The sequence below is a fragment of the Cryptotermes secundus genome, unplaced genomic scaffold, assembly GCF_002891405.2.
Source record: "Cryptotermes secundus unplaced genomic scaffold, Csec_1.0 scaffold401, whole genome shotgun sequence".
NCBI classification, from domain to species: Eukaryota; Metazoa; Arthropoda; class Insecta; order Blattodea; family Kalotermitidae; genus Cryptotermes; species Cryptotermes secundus.
Window position 1 is genome coordinate 1,227,073 of NW_019731223.1, and position 21,073 is coordinate 1,248,145.

General features: G+C 37.8%; 1 protein-coding gene across 8 annotated transcripts in view; it reads right to left on the reverse strand.

Moving 5' to 3' along the window:
• The window catches only part of LOC111866515 (serine/threonine-protein kinase WNK1), a 134,097-nt gene that overhangs the window by 46,063 nt on the left and 66,961 nt on the right, over positions 1–21,073 (reverse strand). For 7 of the 8 annotated variants that reach the window (XM_033752284.1, XM_033752283.1, XM_023855535.2 and 4 more), the window contains 7 exons: positions 20,686–20,874; positions 16,930–17,001; positions 12,892–13,035; positions 8,865–9,937; positions 6,404–6,596; positions 4,461–4,649; positions 1,471–1,608 (listed from right to left, as the gene is read on the reverse strand). In XM_033752284.1, the coding sequence (XP_033608175.1) occupies positions 1,471–1,608; positions 4,461–4,649; positions 6,404–6,596; positions 8,865–9,937; positions 12,892–13,035; positions 16,930–17,001; positions 20,686–20,874 (1,998 nt within the window). The remainder of the gene's footprint in view (positions 1–1,470; positions 1,609–4,460; positions 4,650–6,403; positions 6,597–8,864; positions 9,938–12,891; positions 13,036–16,929; positions 17,002–20,685; positions 20,875–21,073) is intronic. The other variant, XM_033752282.1, reaches the window with a different exon arrangement.

A 21,073-nucleotide genomic window follows, 5' to 3' on the forward strand; every position in this document is an offset into this window, starting at 1 on the left:
AGTCCTGTCCCTGAATGGACCATGTGGCAAAGAGTTGGCTGTCATCACAAGTCATATTGATTGTCACTGGTCCTTCCGTACAGTGCTTTCATCTGCTTTATTATGTTCATGGCTAGGTACCATGAACAGCTTAGTGGGAATCCAAAATCCCTGTTAGAGCTACCAGGATACAGCTGGATCTTAATGGTTTCCTTCACTGTGTGGTTCATGCAGTTTAATGACCTTGCCAGTACCATGGTCTTCCTGAAGTTTATTGTATGAGCTGCCTTGATGCTACACTCTGACACTACTAATTTATCTGGTTTGTACAGTCATATGAGCTGCCCAGATTAGTTACACCTTGTGTCAATGGTGTGTGGGCTATTTTTCCAACATACACCCTGCAGCATACACAACATTCACACGGGATATAGTACACACATAAGACTCTAAGGCCAAGGTCTTATTTCATTAGTCTAAAGAAAGCAGACATTCCATTTTGTTGTAATGAGTATAGTTTTCATGTTAAATTGGGTCAGAAGCCAACTGATACTGTTTGAGGTGGTATGCATATAGAGTATAGTGGTCACTCAAGCTGGCTACCCCAGTTATGAGAGAGGCTACAGTTTAGGGTTCAGGGCGAAGTGGGTGTCCAATACACTGTAGCCATTTTGCCTGAAATATAGTGTACAGACACAACACTCATCACATCAACACCATATGATAGCAACAGAGAAAGCCCCTCAAATGTCAAACACCAAATCCATACTGACATGGCTGACTGCCTGAGAAGACATAATTTTTTAATAAAAAACAGGCCGTGGCGGTCCATAGGGTTGTGAGAGGTTGAGGCTCCCACACCTTCTAGAGAATTGGCTCACAGATGGTGGTGAGGTTGTCAGCCTTATGCACCGGCTGCCCTTTACTCTCCAGGAAGATTCCTGGTGCTCATTTCTGTTAGAGGCTGAGTCGACCACAGGGCCATATTGTGGTTGGAAGGATTAGGTAAACTGAAAAATAAATCCATCTCATCAGGACTCAAACCCACAACCTTCTGGCCTGTAGCATAGTGCCTCAATCAACTATGCTACCATGTACCACTTTCAAATAATGAAATAATATATTAAGAAGGGCTGCGCCATAGCTCAAGCGGTTAGTCACGGGCTTCCCACTGTGGTGGCCCGGGTTTGATCACGTGTCTGGTCAAGTGGAATTTGTGGTGGACAAAGTGGCACTGGGGCAGGTTTTCTCCGACTACTTCGGTTTCCCCTGCCAACCTTCATTCCACCAATTGCTCCACAATCACCCTCACCTATCATCTGGGGCTGGTACAATAGGCCAGAAATGGCCGCAGTACAAGGGACTTAGTCCCACCCCACTAGCAATAAAAAAATATATATTACTAACACCTATACCTTTTCTATTAGATTTTAATTTATATATACTGCAAAAGGACCAAAGATAAACGCATATGGTGAAAGCTGTTATCACCTGTTCAAGATCATGAAGGTCAATGGCTGCTGGTCGTGGCCTCAGCTGACGCTGAACTTCTTCCTTTGATGCTATCTGGCTAGGTGACATGATTCCACTACTGTTATTACTGCTATCCATGAGGGGTGTTACTGACATCTGAAACCCCAACACATTCTACAATAATACAAGTTTAATGGTATCACAAACATAAAACTTTATTTACACACAGCAATGAAAGTGATCTGTATTTTAATAACATAATTAATTGATGACAACCAAAAATAAAATGCACCTTAGGAAAAAAAACTGGGGTGATGTGCAATGGACAGAATTGACCTGGGTTTGATGAGAAGGCTGTGCCACGTTTCACACTATTGCCATGTCTGTGCAGTGACAAATGACATGTGATGCAAGTTACAAGTGACTACCTGTTCCATGTCCTTATTAAATCACTATGTTTGTGTTGCTTTCTGAATCTGCTGAAAACTGAACTGGCAAACAGCTTTACTGTATTTTCTGGTTACGATTAATTATAAGTGACTGCAAGTTACAAGCACTTATTAAGTCACCATGTTAGTGTTCATTCATGAACCTACTGTAAATTAAACTGGCAAACAGTTTTATTTTAATTTCTGGTTGAGATTCATTTTTTATGATGACGAGTGAATCAAAGAAGAGAAAAGCATTCCCTGCTCATGAAAAAAAGAGACATTCTAGACCAAGTGGATGCTAATACAGAAACACGTGTTGCAATAGCTGCCAGATTATAAACTGCATCATCAACATTCAACATTTTGTTAAAAACAGGAAAAACAGTGAAAAGTGTTAAGCACAATGTAGCAGTTCTCTGGTCAAAGGAAGTGCCTGAAACAGTCATCACTTCAAGAACAGGAGAGTCTGCTGGATCCATACTTTAACAAGCTAGGGGGCAGCAATGCAGTTGCGGGATTGTCGATGTTCTAAAAGACAACCACATAAATCTGTAACAATTGTATATATTAAATGGTATAAACTGAAAGTACAGAATAGCTGCGAAGCTATGTGGAATGTCAAAAGTTGGCTGGCCCTGAAAAGGGCAGTTTGTTCCACTGTGAGTGCGCTGGTAGAATTTGCTCCTTTGTAGAAGACCTCAAGTCTTTACAGCCATTCAGCTGGTTTGGCTGGCCGATAATGTGGTGTTGCATGCGCCTGTAGGAACAGCTGCCTATGGCGCCGTTGCTGGAGAGTTGCGGCAACTACGTTAGCTACCTGGTCGCAGAGCAAGGTTGCTGGAGAGTTGCGGCAACTACGTTAGCTGCCTGGTCACAGAGTGAGGTTGCTGGAGAGTTGCGGCAGCTACGTTAGCTGTCTGGTAGCGGAGTGTGGTTGCTGGAGAGTTGCGGCAGCTGTCTTTGGCGCAGGGAAGAACTGACGACTCTGATGACTGCAAGCTTTAGGCTTCGCTTTTATACAATGCTTGCTGGGTGGAGCTTAAACTTGCAGTTATGACTGCGAGCGCTGATTGTCTAGCGCACGTGATGATCTTCAGGTGGGCTGGACATCTAGTGCTGTATATATATGAGTGGTGGCAGCAACATGCGGCAATGTGATATTGACTAGGAGCGAGTGCTGTCTGTTAGACCGGCAAAACCGCGTGTTAGTATGTGCGATGTTCCCACACAGTAATCAGTGGCACACTGCTGAGAGTAAAGGCTCTACACATTGCCACAAGGTTCAGCATCAAAGATCTTAAAGCTTATAACGATTGGATCAATAGTTTCAAGCAGTTACACAATGTTGTATACAAAACTATATTGGAGGAGTGGAAAAGTGTAGACTCTTCAACAATGGGGAATGGAGAAATGACCAGTTACTCAAACTATTAAGGATTATGGACCTAAGAACATTTAACATGCTGATGAGACTGGGCTGTTCTTCATGCTTTTGCCTAACAAGACTGAGCTTGAAAGGGGATTCTTGCAATGGTGAAAAGTATTCCAAGGAAAGGATAAGAGTTCTGTTGACCTGCAATGCTGATGGGACTGACAAAATCCCATCGTTAGCTTGTGTGAAGAGCGAAAACCCCCATTTCTTTGAAAATGTCAGAAAGCTGTTCATAAAATATGCAGCCAACAGAAAAGCATGTGCTACACAGGCTATATTTACTAACTATTTAAGGGCATTAGATGCTAAAATGAGTTCCGAAAACAGAAAGATTTTACTTTCCACAGACCAGTGTTCTGCTCATCCCCAGTACACTAGCTAACTAAAGAATGTGAGAGTTGTGTTTTTCCCTCAAAACCACACCAGCACTGTCCAACCACTTCACAACAGAATCATCAGGTCTTTCAAACATTATTACTGGAAACAACTCATAACAAAAACTATTTCCATGATTGATCACTGGCTGCTTCATGATGTAACACTCATGAAAGTAAATGTTTTGGGTGCACATTTCATTGCTGAACTATGGTGCTGTCTCACACATACAACAACGATGACCTGTTTTCAGAGATGTGCACTGAATTTAAATCACATGCTGGAGAAGATGTAACAGAATTTAGCATCACCAAACAAGACTGAGGACAGCTAAAAGTAGGCATAACATTTCAAGAATATTTATTCTGTGATAATGAGGTGCAGATGTTACAACTAAATGGATATAAAGTTTACATTTTATATGTCTGAGAAGGGTGGAGTAAGATGTTGGTGGAAATAGTGAACCTCCTTCAACATTTCTGCCAGCACTAGACGGCATTGATGCTATGAGGAAATACCTCATGAAGGTGATGTCAATTATTACACCATGGCTGCCCTCAGCAATACTGAGAACAATGTGTACAGATCTCAGTAGAAAGTGAAGAAGCAGCAACTTATTTTAATGGCCACGTGGAAGAAGTGAAACAGATTACATTTTTAATGCAATACACTGAATTAGATTACACTTTTAATGTAATACAGTATTATGCCCTCAGCAGTACTGAGAACAAGCCAAAGAACTAAATATAATACATAACAAAGACCCCTACCTGTTGAACAGGTCCAAGGACTGCCAAAGGCTGAACTATGATTGGCTGATCAGCAGGCAACACTCCTATACCATCAATGCCCATCACTCCTGTCGGCAACAGTGGCTGAGACAAAACATCAACCGCAGTAGGCACTGCTGAACCACTGGCTACAGTTGCGTGTAATGTGCTCTGTGGGGATAGGGGACCCTGCAGTAACAATGAAACACTGCCACATCATGTGAAAACAATAACATTTTAATCATATAACCTTAAAAGAAAGCATTAAAATAAAACAAAAAAGAACTAAAGGTGCAAAAAAAGATATTACTGAATTATAACAAGCATGTCAAAAGGATTACTTTTTTACATTGAATATGACCTATACAATGTTATTTTGTTTCACATATTAGAGAGCAATATGATGTCCTCTATACAGCAATTCACTATGGATATACCATATGAAGAAGGTAAAGCTGCCTTTGTGCTTAATTAAGTACCACACCATAATGAGGGATGCGGAAGTGGAAGTACAGAGCCATGGATTCTGAACCTTGGAAACAGATGCAGATGTATGGCCAGCTTCACACTCCAGTCATTTCCCTCAAGAAAATAACAATGGAATCCTCCTATTTACTTCAGGCTTTACAACATGAAAGCTACAAAATATCAATTAACATACTGACTGTAAACTTTAGACTCATTATGCTTATTTCTTTTTCACATGCAATGAAATTCCTAGGGTTAATTTGCACTCTTACAGTTTCCTTTTTCACCACAGACAGCTTACTGTTGCTGTATTTTACTTCAGTCAGATCTAAGCCTGAGTATGCCTCTGTCACATGGAACTCTATTCCAATTACTGATTTGAATAAACTTTAGCATACAAAGAAAACCTGCAGCTCTCTGCCACTGTAGATTTTTATAATTTAGTAGAAAAAATATATTTACAGACACTGCATGCATAGTAAGACATTGGAACAAAGAAAGCATATAGTAACCACTCAATATGGATGCAAAACTCCCTTCAACACCATACCAAGATTCAAACCATGCACAGGAACTTAAGTTTCATATGTAAATTGCCTCTAAATACTTAAAACAAAAAACGACAGATCAAAGGAGACAATACATTAGGTGTATGAAGCTTGAGCTGGCACAAAATAATATGTGCCATAAATACAGAAAAACCTAAAATGTGGATCCTTTAATTTTGGCTTTCACTGTAATTTTACTTACTCATTTGAACAAAACTGAGAGTTACAGTCCTTAAGCACACCTTATAACTATGAAAAACATTTCTCATAATGAAAACTAGTACACAGAAAATCTTGAAGAATTGGAAATAACTTACAAGTGAACTAGAGATTCTAGTAATAGATGCACATTACTCTGAAATGGTAAATCTGCCTACAAGACTACACTGTATCACAACACGCGATGACCACAATCTGGAAAACATTTCTTGTTAAATATGAAGAACCTAATGAAAATATCCTCTAATACACTTCTGAGTAAATGAAGAGGGAGGCCGTGCCATAGCTCAAGCGGTTAGTCCCTGGCTTCCCACCGCAGCAGCCCAGGTTCGATCCCGGGTCTGGTCAAGTGGGATTTGTGGTGGACAAAGTGGGGCTGGGGCAGGTTTTCTCCGAGTACTTCGGTTTCCCCTGCCAATCTTCATTCTACCAATTGCTCCACAATCACCCTCACCTATCATCTGGGGCTGGTACAATAGGCCAGAAGTGGCCGCAGTACAAGGGACTTAGTCCCACCCCACTAGCATTAAAAAAATACAGATGATACAAACCCCTTTATTTATTAAAACAAAACAAAAAAAAAAAAGAAGAAAAAAGAAAGAAGACTGCCACTCAGATTTGAATGAGAAGTAGTGAAGCCTTGAGGGCAAACACATTTAACTAGAAGTCACAACAGTGAAGCAGACTGCCACTTTCAAGCCCACTCACCAGGGTGTGAGCACCAGGCATTGATATAGAAGCCAATTTTTGTTGCAATGTCTGCATGTAGGTATCATAGGTAAGCTGAACCTGAGGGGTGGCAGGATGAGATGGGGGGGTTCCAGTCAGTACACGTTCTGACGATGGCTGTGACGTAAGCTGCAGCAGCTTTTGTTGCAAATCTGCTATTGTTTGTGGGCCACTGAAATAATATACACAAATATAGTATGGAAGTCTATTTAATAAAATACTTAAGTATTAAAAACTGTATCTGCAACTACAGCACAACAGGAAATGCACTGTACTACCACTGCAGTAAAATTTCTTTAGGACAAAGAGTCAAGAATTATACACTGTAGGAACATTCATAGCACATAAATCCTGCTGTCATCTCTTACAACGTAAAGATCCATCTTTATGGCAGCATAAACAGATTAGCTTCTTTCTTTCCATCCTTTGATATCAGCTGTCTCAAATAAATTAAAAATGAAACCCTGCTGCTATTCTAGTTAGATGACAGTAACATTTCTGCACAAATAGGCATTGCATCACTTTATTCACAGAATATCATGCTTACAACTGTTTCAATCAGTGCCTAAGGAAACTGCTCATATATAACAGCAGCAATAACAGCCACCACCATTAAGTTCCAGAAATAATATGACTGTAGTATCAGAGCTAAGTATTCTGTCCATCTGCAAAAGCTTCCTACCTTCCACACCTTTTGATATACAGAGTGATCCATTAAGTCCTACAGCAAAACTTGAGGAGGTGACCAGGAGGATAATGTGCAACAAGAAATGTAAATACTTTTTTATTCATCATCCCTAGAGTTATGATATGTCACCACATTTTATGAAAATTAAGTAATTGTCCATTTATCATGCATTTCGTTACTTACACTTCACATCTTTATCTCTCTCTTTTAAATACAATGATAGATAAGCAAAGATTCTGAAATTATTATTGCTTTTCAGTTTATATTTTAAATTACATTTAACACAAATGTCTGATCATGTGGCAGGGAATGGCACACAGTTCTACATATTTTTTCATAACAATTGCTCAAACATACTCCTTCAGCCTGCACACATGCTTCAAAGTGATGCCAAAAAGGTTTCCTGACATCATCCAGTTGTATATGTTCATCCATAATGTCTTGTCACACCTACCAGGATGCAACTCATCAGGTCATTGTAATCTTGTACATTCACAGTGTAAATGAATGTTATGCATTCCCACAAGAGGAAACTGAGTGGGTTCGGGTCAAGAGAACATGACAGCCAAGCAATCAGACCCTCTCAGCTGATCCATGTGTCTGGAATATGGCTGTTCAACAAACTAAGTACTTCACATAAAATGGTGGGATGGGAAATAAGTTCTTTCAACTAAATCAGCATAATGGTTTCCACCAAGACAATTTGCTATTGCATATGGTCCAAGCAGGTTATCACCTATGATTTCAGGTGAAACACTGAAAAGCTAAGTCTTTTTTAAAATCTTAAAATGTAGAGCACTGAGTAGCACGAGGATTCTCCAGTACCCATTCCTGTAATCTGTGGTGAATGTTTACACAACTCCTTCCGACTGTTTCTTCATCTGTTCACAGTGCATGGTACAAAAAGTCATGTTTCATCTACAGTTCTGTGCGAAAACCACTGACAGAATTGGAGGCAAAGATTATTGCCCCCTCGCTGAAGCACTTTTAAAAGTTGTACACAAAAAGAATACAGCTACTCCTTATGCAGAATATGCCAAATGCACCCTGAGAGACTTTAGTCTTTGCAACTTGTTGTGCATGTTAAAGTCCTATTGTTTCACACGCAACCTGATAAATGCTAGTTGATGGATTCATATGTAGAGCACCTAATGCCTCCTCTTCATTCCGCCAACGTCAACTGCCATAGCCAATATGTACTGGTGGCATGAATGCACCTGCTTCCCTCAGACTGCAGCATATGGTTGCAAACAAATGTCTGCTGGATTCCACCAATCTACTACTCTAACTCCATTAGCATTACTAATTTTATGCAAACTCTCATTCCCAATTGTAGGTTTCAAAAAGTCTTCCCTCCCTAGTTTGGTACTGAAATCTCCTAACAACATTTTCACAGGGTACTTTGCGAATTTATAAAATACATGTTCTAGTTCTTCATAGAACCTGTCCTTCATGTCATCAATTTTGTCTTCTGTTGGGGGACGAACATTCATAATGATATCACACCAGCGACCTTTTAGTATTATAATAATATCCTATCACTAATGAACTCTACCATCTTAACTGGTGATACGATTCTCTTATGTATGAAAAAACCTGTACCTAATTCACGATATTCATTCCTCTTTCCATAGAAAAATAGGACTTTCAATCACCCTTTATAAATATGGTTCACACCTGCTGTGGAATAATTTGTTGCATTACTGTAGTTGCTGCTACCATTATTACTATATTACAGTATTACTATACTACCTGTCTTTCTCCAAGGAATTCTGCTGTGACAATCTAGGATGCAGTAACAGTGCCTGCTGATCAACTGCAGGCATGATGGTATTTTCAGGAGTGTACTGTTGATTTGGTGTCTGGCTGGCTCCAGGCATAACTTGTGATGACAATGTTTGACCATCTGGTGGAGGTGAGCCCTGGGCATTAGTTTGATGCTGATAATGATGTTCTGCAGATGGCTGGCTTGATGGAAACACATCAGATATACACATCTTGGCTTGGGTTGAGATGATTATAGCATCATCTAACTCTGCCGATCTGTCAGATATAAAACTTGTTTTTCGGCTAGGGCCTTCACTTCCAGAGGGGTCAGATAACTGCGTGTCATGTACTGCTTGAGTTATAGTCATATTCCTTACACCCTGCTCTAACTGTGCTCCACCCATTACCACAGACATGCCTAATTGTCCCTGAGTGTGTAGTAACTGAGGCAGAGTACTTTCAGCAAGCTCACCATCTGAAGCCATGATATGGTCTTGTATAGCTGAAAGGTCAGGTTTGGTATGTGTATAAGGATCAATCTCAAGCAGTCCCAGTTGAGTATCAGGGTCAATTATGCTTGAACGTTTAGATGAATACACATCAGCTGAGGAACTCATGGAGATTTCAGATTGTGTACTTTGCATTTCAGTCTGCTGAGAGTGAGATTCTGAGGAATTCAGTTCATAATTAACATCCACTGAGAATGTAGGAATGTTATCAGTAGAGGCTGATGACTGTTTCCTAATATCCTCACTGCTCATATTATCCTTCCCAACTGAGACTCTCTTTCCTTTACTGTTGACACTTCCTTGTGTATCATCATAAATCACTGAATGAACTTCTGCTTCTTCCAAAACTCCTCTGTCACAAGATAAGAATTTAATTTTTCCCTGATCCATGGACTCCTCCGAGAGATTAAGAGATGGAAAATCAGGAACGATGACAGTTGGCTCTGCAGTAACAATGGAGCACAAAGAAGATGGTATGGAGCCAACAAGACTAGATGAGGATGCACTTTCATCAACAGTGCTCACCATGAAGCGAGATACTACACGCTGCTGCAACACAAATACAATCACAAAATTCAACACGATGACACAAGACAAAATGAAACTACAAAGAAAGTGGCCGATACAGATTTGGCCAAAACATAATTAATTGAATGGTATATGTGGATATAGTCTTTAATAAATAAAACTATTTTAAACCATATTTAAACTAAGATTTGATAAAAAAAGAAAGTCACTTCTGTGCCCATGTAATCATACTTACACATTAAATTTTTTTAAAAATTCACACACTTACTCACAAAACAATAAGATTTGGTTATGCAGTTATCTGTTGTGCTACAAAGAATATGCACTTCTATGTGCATAGTACATATAATCTTCATTACGAATGGTTGCACAAAATTATCTAACTTAAATGACTATACACAAATTAATACAGAAGGTCTGTTCTTTCATCTCATATTCATACAAATGAAAGTCAATATTTCTGATTCTCTCTCCTATTCAAAAATACATTATCCTGGCCAAATTCTTATTTCTTCACATAATATTTAAGCACTGTCCTAAATATCTACAACCCATATATGAATTCTTTTATTTTTTTTTTTGGTTGTGGAAAAATATAAAAGGTAAGTGGTAAAGTTAACCCTGTGCATAATTAATTAAGCACTACACCACGAAGACGTGTGGAGGAGTGGATATATAGATCCACATATGTGAAAAAAATATATAAACACATAAATAAATTAACAGGCAAATAGGAAAACTGCAATGGAGTACCTTAAGATGATGGCTGGTGTGGTGAAAAAAAAATAATTTATTCAACTTATACAGAACTTGTGTTGCCAGAACCTATAATAGTTCACATACAATATTATGCTAAAATATGATATGCTTCACATTCTCTGTGTGTATGTACAAGATAAATTTTAAATATTAAAATAAACATTTATCAGTTCAATGAAGGACTTTTTAAAGAACAGGTGTGAGCAAAGGTTCAAAATTCAAAGCACTATGTTTAAGCTTTGAACAAATCATTATTCACATATACAGGATGTGCCAGAAAACACTGATGGTTTTTGAAATGTAATTACCATCTTTCCTGCTATGTTGCATTTCCATACCAACATCTGTCATGTAGAGTGTTCCTTGGACTTTAGCTGAAATGGAGCATTGGTCAGTGTAACACTACACTGAGGCTGTGGAACTGTTTATCAGAACAGTGTTAATTACAGGTATACAATGTGGTTTCCGAATACAGTTTCAAACATGCAATGCACCAAGCTGCAATACTGTGCTGTTGTGGGTAGTGAAATGGTGCTGGGAAGAAACAGCCAAAGACAGTAAAGCTCAAGGATGTCCATGTAAAGTGTGTAAACCTGACAATGCAGAGCGAGTAAGAGAAGTCATGTTGAAAAGTTCCCAGAGGTCAGCTTGGTGGCAAACTCTCATGCTTTGTTTAGAGGATGGAAATGTTTTTGGAATTCTGCACAAAGATTTGCATTATTATCCTTATCAAACCTCAGCCGACCAGGACAGGACAAGGTGAACTAACTTCAGTTTGTAAGATTTGAGGCTTTCACGGCGGTGACTATGAAGAAAGCAATCTTCTGGGATTTGGCACTGTGTATAAGTGGTGTTAACCGACGTTTCGGAGGAACGTATCGCCTCCATCTTCAGGGTAGAAGAAAAAGTATAAGAAATCTGCAAGCGAAAAGACCGTGAGAACAGTAAAAGCAGACTTCAGTTTTGCAATCGATTCCTGGACTTGGTGAACAACAATCACAATGTGAACTCATTAATGTCAAATGAGTCTTACTTCCACATGCTAGGTTATTTCAGTAAACAAAATTGTAGGATTTTGTAAGGTTGTCAGCCTTACGCGCCGGCCACGCTTTACTCCCCAGGAAAATTATTTAATTAATTCCTGGTACTCATTTATGTTAGAGGCTGAGTAAACCCCAGGGCCTAGTGCAGCTGGAAGGATTAGGTCAACTGAAAAAATCCAATGACCTCATCGGGACTTGAACCTGCGACATTCCGGCTTGTAGCATAGCCCCTCAACCAACCACGCTACCACGTCTGGAACTTATTGTATATTTAATGTACATATATTTCATTCTTATGGCCAGACAGGAAGGTTACTTACAATAGTTTGTTCCTGTTGACAGTACATCTGGGATGGATGATGTGTGTAAGTCCAATGCTTAGTGAAAGAGGGTGGCTGTGTGTATGTTGGGTAGGCACATAAGAAGTGAAATTTTGTAGTGATGACATATAATGCCTTCTTGGATAACCATACACATCATCGTGTAGTTAGTGTCCCAACATTTTAGAGATTGTCACTGTCTCCATGGGCATGTTCAAAATTACAACCTGATCTCTTAATGTAATTTTTAACATGTCCACCTAGCTTTCACAGTGCAACTCTTCAAATTATCATTTCATTTCCTTAATCACTGAAATTTAGCCTGCTTCCTTTGACAAAATAATTTTGAACACTACAGTTGGAACTAACTTTACCGACAAGGGTGGTTGCTTGGTCGGTATAGTTCACTTGCGGACTACAACCACAGATTTTGTTCTTTTTTGTAAACCACGGTTTATGATGCATCAACCAATAACAACAAACTCTTCCTGATCTGTTGACAGTCTCTTCAATGTTTCCCCAAGCCCTACTGATCATCCAAGTTTACAACTGCAAGCCTATTTCAAAATTTAACCTGGTACTATTCTATTAGTCTGCACATCATTTAGCCTGAGAAGAAAAATATATAATGTAATTTGTTTTTATAAATGTAAAGTTGACCCTGGGAATAAATACAACATTCTGTAAGCACATATGAAACTTCTGGGAAAGCTACAATAATATTAAAGAGGAAATTTATTTTAAATAATCCCTATTTACATTTGTTTTGCCTGTTTAAAATTAAGAACCTCTTCTTTCAACTATGGACAATTACTGAGAGGCAGAGGTATAAGCATATGATGAGAGTTCCTACCGGTAAGGATCCGATTGTAGAACATGAAATGGCTTCCAAAGGGTGCTGCTGTACAACATGCATGGGACTGCTGGGTCCTGACAATGATGCTCTCTCTCTCACTATGGGATCCATTAGCTTCGCTGCTGTAGATGTTTCATCCTTCTGCAAAACAGAACTCATCTCGAATACTTAATACCAATAAACTTCTTCATTATCTTAGATATTCCATACTGTGTCAAAGTTAGGCTAACACATACCTATTTTCTGCTCCATCTCTGCACATTTTAGTGTGGCTGTCTTGGTGGAACTAATCAGCCATAGCAATTTATTTAAGAAAATTGTTTATTCCATACCACCATCCCCACAAAGACACATATTTCATGCAATGCATAACATGTATTAATGAACAATGTCAGTTCAGACAGCAATACAATATCTTGCCTTTTGTTTAGGTATTGGCCAGTTCAAATTTTGTAGAAGCCACTAATAAGTGAACTGAGATTGCTCATGTTTCCAACTGCCAACCCAGCCAAATTCCAGGGCAGGAGGGTGCACAGACTGAGGCCATGTCTACTTCCTCCCCAGTCTTTTCCAATTCATCACATATAACTACTCTCTCATCTCGACTGAAATTATGCTTATATTTTACCCCTTCATTAGGATTTACGAGAGAAAAAACCTTTAGAAGCCAAATGAAATGCTCCATAATGGGACATGAAGTTACAACACGAACTTCCATGCACAGGCATGAATTAAAGACAACAGTCAACTCAGGAGTTTGTGCTAATGATGGAAAGAAATGGCAAAGAAAATGTAAAACCACAAAACAATATAAAAGTCATGGCAAATTTTTATACAAACACTCAAGATACACGTGCCATTTTCTGTTTCTGGCCTTGTAATATATTTTACACACACCAGCCATGACACTACTTGCTATGTAAATGCTGCATTAATCTGTTTCTCCACATATCTGACAACAGGTACAAACGTAGAATATATGATGAACTATTCGGAGTCAACTTCAACCAGCGACCTTTGTAATTTCTATTCGCGCATGCATTTACTTACCTTCAGCGTAACAATTACAGCAGAATCCCAATTTTGGATTCATATTTTGTGATCCCAGCCGAAGCCCTATATAAATAATGTATTATTACATCTACAACCATTGTTGGGCAAGGGGTTGGTAAACAAGTTCCCGCGAAGACAGAGTTTTGGTAAACAGTCCTGTTGTGCAACAACAGATGAATCTGTGTTTTCTATGTGGTCTGCGCCAAGCAACAGTAGAATAATGGGGTTATGCAATCTGTTTCTAAGTAATGGCTCAGTAAACACACTTCCACATAAGCAGTGATGTCATCAACAAGAGACGGTGTTTTCTGTGGGGTCTGTGCAGAATGCGTATATGAGAAGTGAATGCAGTGACAGAGTTAGTTCAGGGGCAGTTGAGTCAGTTGTAAGCTGGAGGAGAGAGTACAGAAGAATTTCTAGTTCTGAGGTTCCAGAGTGATTGAAGACAAAATAGCGAGACTTCATAGTGATTTGAAATGATAGTTCCTGTGTTGAGATCCATTGCCAGGAGATGACTAGGGAAAACTGGGAATCTTAATGTGTGCGCAATGGTGAACTGGAAAGTGTGTAAATCAGTGATAGCACTGTATTGCCTGTACTTAAGAGTGTTCGTAAAGGAAGGTGCTAATAAATCCAATCAGCTGAACTAGAACCCATTATTTTCATCACTTGACAGTATATTTTCCCCTGAATCAGAGTTTCTCATTTTGGTATTTTACCAAAGCTGAATGAATGAAAACCCACTCTCTGCATGAAATCTATACTTTGGCATAGTATTGTATTGTGACATGATGCCTAAAAGCTGCAATCTGCCCCATCTGCTGGGCGCGGCTTCCCTGAGCATGTTCCTGTGGCAAAACAGAATGCACCATTGTTGGACGGCGAATTGTTGGAACACGTTTCCACAGCAATGAATATGACTAAATAAGCAATGCATTGCATAGAGATTCATAGTGATACCTAGGCAACACATACAGAGGCATTTCTGTTTCAACGGATAGGTAAAGGTTGTTCACCAAGCAACAAAAGACAGCTACGCAGAATAGGAACCCTTGGAGACAGTGATCTCTTATATCGTTTGACCAAAACCTAACTCAGGGGGAGATTGAATTCAAGAAGATCAGATGCTGGAGAGACCTACCATATCAGCCAAGAAGATCAGATGCCAAAGAGTCTTACTGACTGTGCCAAATATATGAGATACAGACTAACTCACCAAATTTGTACAAGGACCATCCAAGAGTGGAAGTGTTATTGTGTGTGTTATTGTTCCAGTAACCTTTTGAAGTATTTGTAGACACCTGGTGATTGTCCAATAAGTTGATTCACCAACCACAGAACCCATTAATTACTTCTTGCATTACCAGGATATCTGACAGTATTTCTCTCCCACCTTACCACCGCTTATTTTCAGAACTTGAAAATGAAGGGTTGTCTGAATATGAGTGCAAAAAAATATATAATGATGTTTTTAAACATTTTAATCTTTTAGTGTGTTGATGTTTCTAAGATGCAGTAAATGCCAACATTCTCATTTTGTCATGCAATCAGCAGAGGGAGAAAGAAGTAGAGAGAAATATGTTCAAGGTCAGGAGTCACGGGCTAAGATGAGTTTGCCTGAAGAGGCACCAGGGTTTCAAATCAGAATCCGTAATTCTCTGTGAAGGGATATCAAAGAAAAGTTGGTAAGTCAGAAATGGTAATGATGGTACACATATGGAAGAAGAAAGAGACCCAGTGTATAACGTGTTTCTGAATATTTAATATCTCTCACATTTGCCTGTGAGAACTATATGAAATTAATGCATTATATCACATTTAATGTGCAGATATGTTTCTCGGTGTGGGATTATTTTCAATTTAGATTTATCTTTCATTTGGATAAATGGGGTATATGTGTACCATCATTCATTATTCAAACAGATCTTGATGTCTGCATGTCATTTAGTGAACCCTGGGCCAAGGATCATGCAATCCTAAATGCTACTATTCCATGCAATGAGAAATTCTGTTGTCCAAATTAAAAATAGCTTAACTCTCTCAAAACACAGCTGTTATTAATGAAATAAAATTCCCAATACTAGGACAAGCCTAAAACGCTGTTCAAGCCATAAAAATTCTGCAGTTCCTTCCAGTTAAATAAAACCACATCAACATTCTCATAACTGTGTCACAATAACACAAAACTCCATGGAACTATGGCAAACACCATCATAATTCTTAAATAAGTTTTATTTTACACTGCTGCGTAATGTGTTTATATGACTGCCAGTTAATGGTCACAATATGCACAAAATATCAGCAGAAATTAATTATAATTTGATCAATAAAAGGTGTGATTGTAAAATGTGGCACAAATCCTGTTAAAAAATGTAATCAATACACTGTGCCAAATTCAATGATTTTTATTCCATACAAGTGTAAATTAAGTGAACAAAACAATTTAGACATTTTTTTCAGTTCTGGGAACATGTCAAGAAGAAGACTATTCATTTATAGAGCCATGACTACTCTGAAACACAGGATACCTGTATGGAGATAACTTCAATGTAGAAGCTGAACATCTCTGAGATATCTTACTACCAAATCAGTCTTAGAACAGTTAAACTGTAACTGAATTATTTTTGACAGTTTACCAAAAGAATTTTTTGTACATTTTCATAGCTACAACTATTATTATGGATTTTTCTTGGTCACACTAATGTAATGAATAATGAATTTTAAATATTTTTCTTCCCATAAATGAATTATAATAACACAATACATGAATGATATGAGACATGAATTCATCAAGTGTGTTGAATTTCTGCTTATCTACTCTATTCACGAACATAAAACTCAACAACTGATGGATTAATGACACAAAATGAGAATAAGGCCGATTAAATTGTTACAGAGGAAAAATGGTCCCAAAACACATAGAAGTGTAAGAAGCAAGTACTCAGGTTGGCAAAAATTAACAGCTACTTTCAATTAACTTACCGAACGATGTCGCCTGTGACCTTTATATGATGACCGATGAGAACTCTGACGAGTTAGTGAAGAATGACGTACCTAGAGTTAGGTCAGGTTGTGAAATGACAATGTAGGAATTCAGTGGGATGTGTTACATGAAGATAAGTTGTTCAGGTAGATGGAAGTTGTATACAGGCATATTGCAGGAAGAGCCAGAGATGTTGGACAAGGTGTTAAAGAGCAGTAAGAAATAAAAGCAGTTAAAGAGACACAAAGATGTTCAAATGAAAAAGAAATTATGATTATTTTGATCAAAAACAAAAAGAGAAAATTATGATCAGAAATTAAATAAAACAGAACATAAATACACGAAAACAAAAATTCAAAGATCACAGGAAACGTAAAAATGGTTTCAAAGTAGCAAAATTGTAGGAAAATAAAAATACAGGACACAAGAAGGGGAGAAGTGAGGATGACGGAATAAGAGAAAGAAGAGAAATAAAAGAGAAAAGCAAAGTAAGACATATATGTAACCAACAAGAAGAGACACACCAAGCACAAGCACACACACCATATGGGAGATGCTTTCAGCTATTCATAAATCAGCAAATCCACTATATAAGTATAACATTTTTGCATATCTTGCTACCATCAAGGTGAAGTCCAAATAGTTATACCCAACTCTTCAATCTGAAGAAAGTACTTTTACCTTTAAAGCTAGCAAAAGCTGCAGTGATTCCCTTTGCATATGCTATACAGTGTTATTCACATGACAGTTTGAAATGTAAAGAATGGCACAATGAAGCATTCACTGTAATACATATACGTTCCAACAATGATGAGTGTAATGACTATCTATGTAACATTCACTATTACCATGTTAAGAAACACAACCACATTTTTTACAAGCAACCTGTAAAATGTGCTTTTTGTAACAACCTGCTTGCTTATCTTATCCACAGCCCTGACATATGAGGTTAGTTCAGAAAGTTCCCAAAATGACAACAAGGAGAAGCAGTGCGTCTAATGACTTTATGTCATGATTTTGTTCTCCATTCTGGTGGCAAGACAACAACATACACTTAGTTTTCTCTGTGTTTACTTTGAGACCCACCTCCTAACTAGCATCAAATAAAGTTTGTGTGTTCTTGACTCGGTTTATCCTGGTCCACCACACTAGCAATTGTATATAAGATTTTTAACCACAGTCCAGTGTTTCTGATAAAAGTTGTGTTTTTAGTTTTTCAACCTTTACATGTTTCAGTCAAAACAACCATCTTCAGAAGGATATTATCAACAAGTATGGAAATTATTATTACATGTCACAGATATAAATGTTATATCTTTTAACTAATACTAAGGTGTACAATGATTTGTTAAAACACCTCAAAATTATTACAATTAGTCTATTTACAAAATAATGTTCAATATTTGTTTTATTCTAGAACCAATTTAGTTCACATCATTACACTTCTTCTCCTTAATGGAAGATGAATATATTCCACAGCATGGTTTTGTTGTCTAACGATGAAGACTTTGCAATTATATTATGGGTATTATGTAGGGTTTCTATAACCCTGATTTTATTCAAATGACATTTTATTTTTAATGCTACCTTTGGTATTGTGGTCCAGTTATTCAGCCTACACTGTGTTTGTTACACTATTCTACAGAGTGTTGTTTTCCATATTTATACCTTTATGCGTCAAGACGTTTGTGTGTGCATTACGATGGTGAACATACTATTTGATTATCACTCTCATTTGTATGTTTTTATTCTTCTATCAATTTATAAAGTTTATTGAAGTGATAAATGTGAAAGATTTCCTTTATATTCATGAGATTCCGTTTTATACCTTGCTCAACTATTTCCACAATTTCTGTCATAGGTCCATACAGGTGGCGTTTATTTAGTATGTGTCTGGAGAAGGCCAATTCATCTTTGTTAAATCTTATGTTTCTTACGTTTTCTATATATACACCGAGTGTCCAGGATCTGTTAGGACTCATTTCTTTTAAATTTTGCCCTGTTGGTGAGTTGTGGCATTAAAATTCTTGAAGTTTCAGCTGTGGCCATCTATAATTTCAAAGTGCAAGCTTCGCCGCATCATGTGTTCTGACCTTGAATGTAACAGTACTGTTCTGATGCTCGTCAGAAAATGGCGGTTAAACATTTTTGCTTGTTTGAAGGAAATAAAATTGAAAGAGGGTGATATGTCTAATATGATTACAGGTCATGTGTGGAAAGACAAAACACGCATTTATATTGTGACATGACAACTGAAAAACTTTTCTGCTGCTATGCAACGGCAAACTGAACACACTTCCACAGGATGCAACAACAAAGAAACCGCTGAAGAATCAACACACCACGTTACAGGAACAGCTAGAAATGATGACTTCTATCTGGTCCGTTCCAATCATATATAATGAAAACCATGTGAGAATCTTAAATATCACTGCTGGGAGCTGCTACCAACCAAAGGGTTAGAACTAAGAAGACTCAGTATATAATGTAGTGAGATGTTCAGTGTGTAGACTAGCAAAAGCATTGTATTTATTGGCAGTTATGGGTTATAAGTTTTCAATAAATCCAATTATCAATCCAAAGCCTGTATCTATTCACTAACATGTGACAATATCCCAATAAATATGCAATATTCGCAAAAAGAGGAAAATCATTATGATGACCATGGAAATGGTCTAGGAACTAGTGATGACAACATCACACAAGCAAGGGACATATTACAGACTGCAGACGTATCAGAACAACGGGCTAACGAACATGAAAACAAGCTGTTGCAACAAAACACCTGGAGAGAAACATATAGTTCTAAAGAAACGGATGACACCCCTTGTGAGGTGGGATAGAATTTCACCAAAGTAATGAAAATTTTAATGGATTTCATTTTATTATATTAAGTGGAATACAGTGTGTCATTTTATCACATATTAATTCAGAGTGGCAGTTGTAATATATTAAGGCGCCTGAAGATGGCTTTCTAAGGCCGAAACATGTTGTGTTAAAGCATAAGTGGAAGAAAGAGGAACAATTTCTTGCATTATTGACAGACTGTGTTATGCACAGACTCTTTTTTGCAGCAATGCATCCATCTCAAAAACTTGCATGGTTATGCAGTAGGCATTGGAAAAATATTACTTGTGACTTTGTTAGAGCAAGCATTGTTCTATATAATAAGATCTGTACTGCATACAACACTGTCCTATAAGAGCAAACAAAATAAAAAAAATATATTATCTCTCAGCCACAATGCCAACTAATGCATTTTAAAACAGTATTAATAGTATATCAGTTTCATATGGAACAGTATTCAACATTTCACAATAAACCCTTCATGACTAAGCCACACAACTTCTGAGAACCTGTCTGTAGCTCAAATATGAACTTTATAATCAGCCAAGTATTTTTTAACTTCAAAATATTGTCTATATAATATCTTTCATGGAAGGTACTCAAAAATGGTAAACTAATGTTATTCTGAATGTTTAAAATTCATATTTTGAAAACGGATTACCTTTACAATCTAAGAGGCATGTAGCCAAATATAATATTCACAAAGGAATATCCTTCAACCCTAGCAAATGTATCAATAATTTGAGCATCACAGATCTTAAGGACACTTATGCTTGCTTTATACATTTCCCTACCATGATATATACTATGAAGGCAGAGATCTATTTATATTAACACACATATATTTCAAATCCACTAACTTTGCTACACCAAAATTTTCTGTACTCTGATATCACAGACAAACTTACCCTGTTTTGTGATTCTGCCAATGGGTCACGTTCTCTGTCACGAGGCTTCCTATTGGTTACGGGGCTATCCAATGGGCAGTAGGGCAATATAGGTAATCGGTCAGGATGTTCCTTCAGCTGCTGTACAATATCATTTATCAAGTCAACAAAGATATCAGAGTGGTGTTCTGGTAGCAGATTCTCAGCCACCTAAATGAAAGAGTCAACTTTATCAGTCACAGAATTACCATGATCTTAAAATTATACACTTTCAAAAATTGTCATTGGAGTATGAAAAGGATAGTTATCTGAGTATGAAAGTATGGTAAAATACTACAATTTTGTGCAGATGTGTTATAAGTAATGTAAACATTACACACATTCCAGACTTCAGCTGACAGCCTGATAC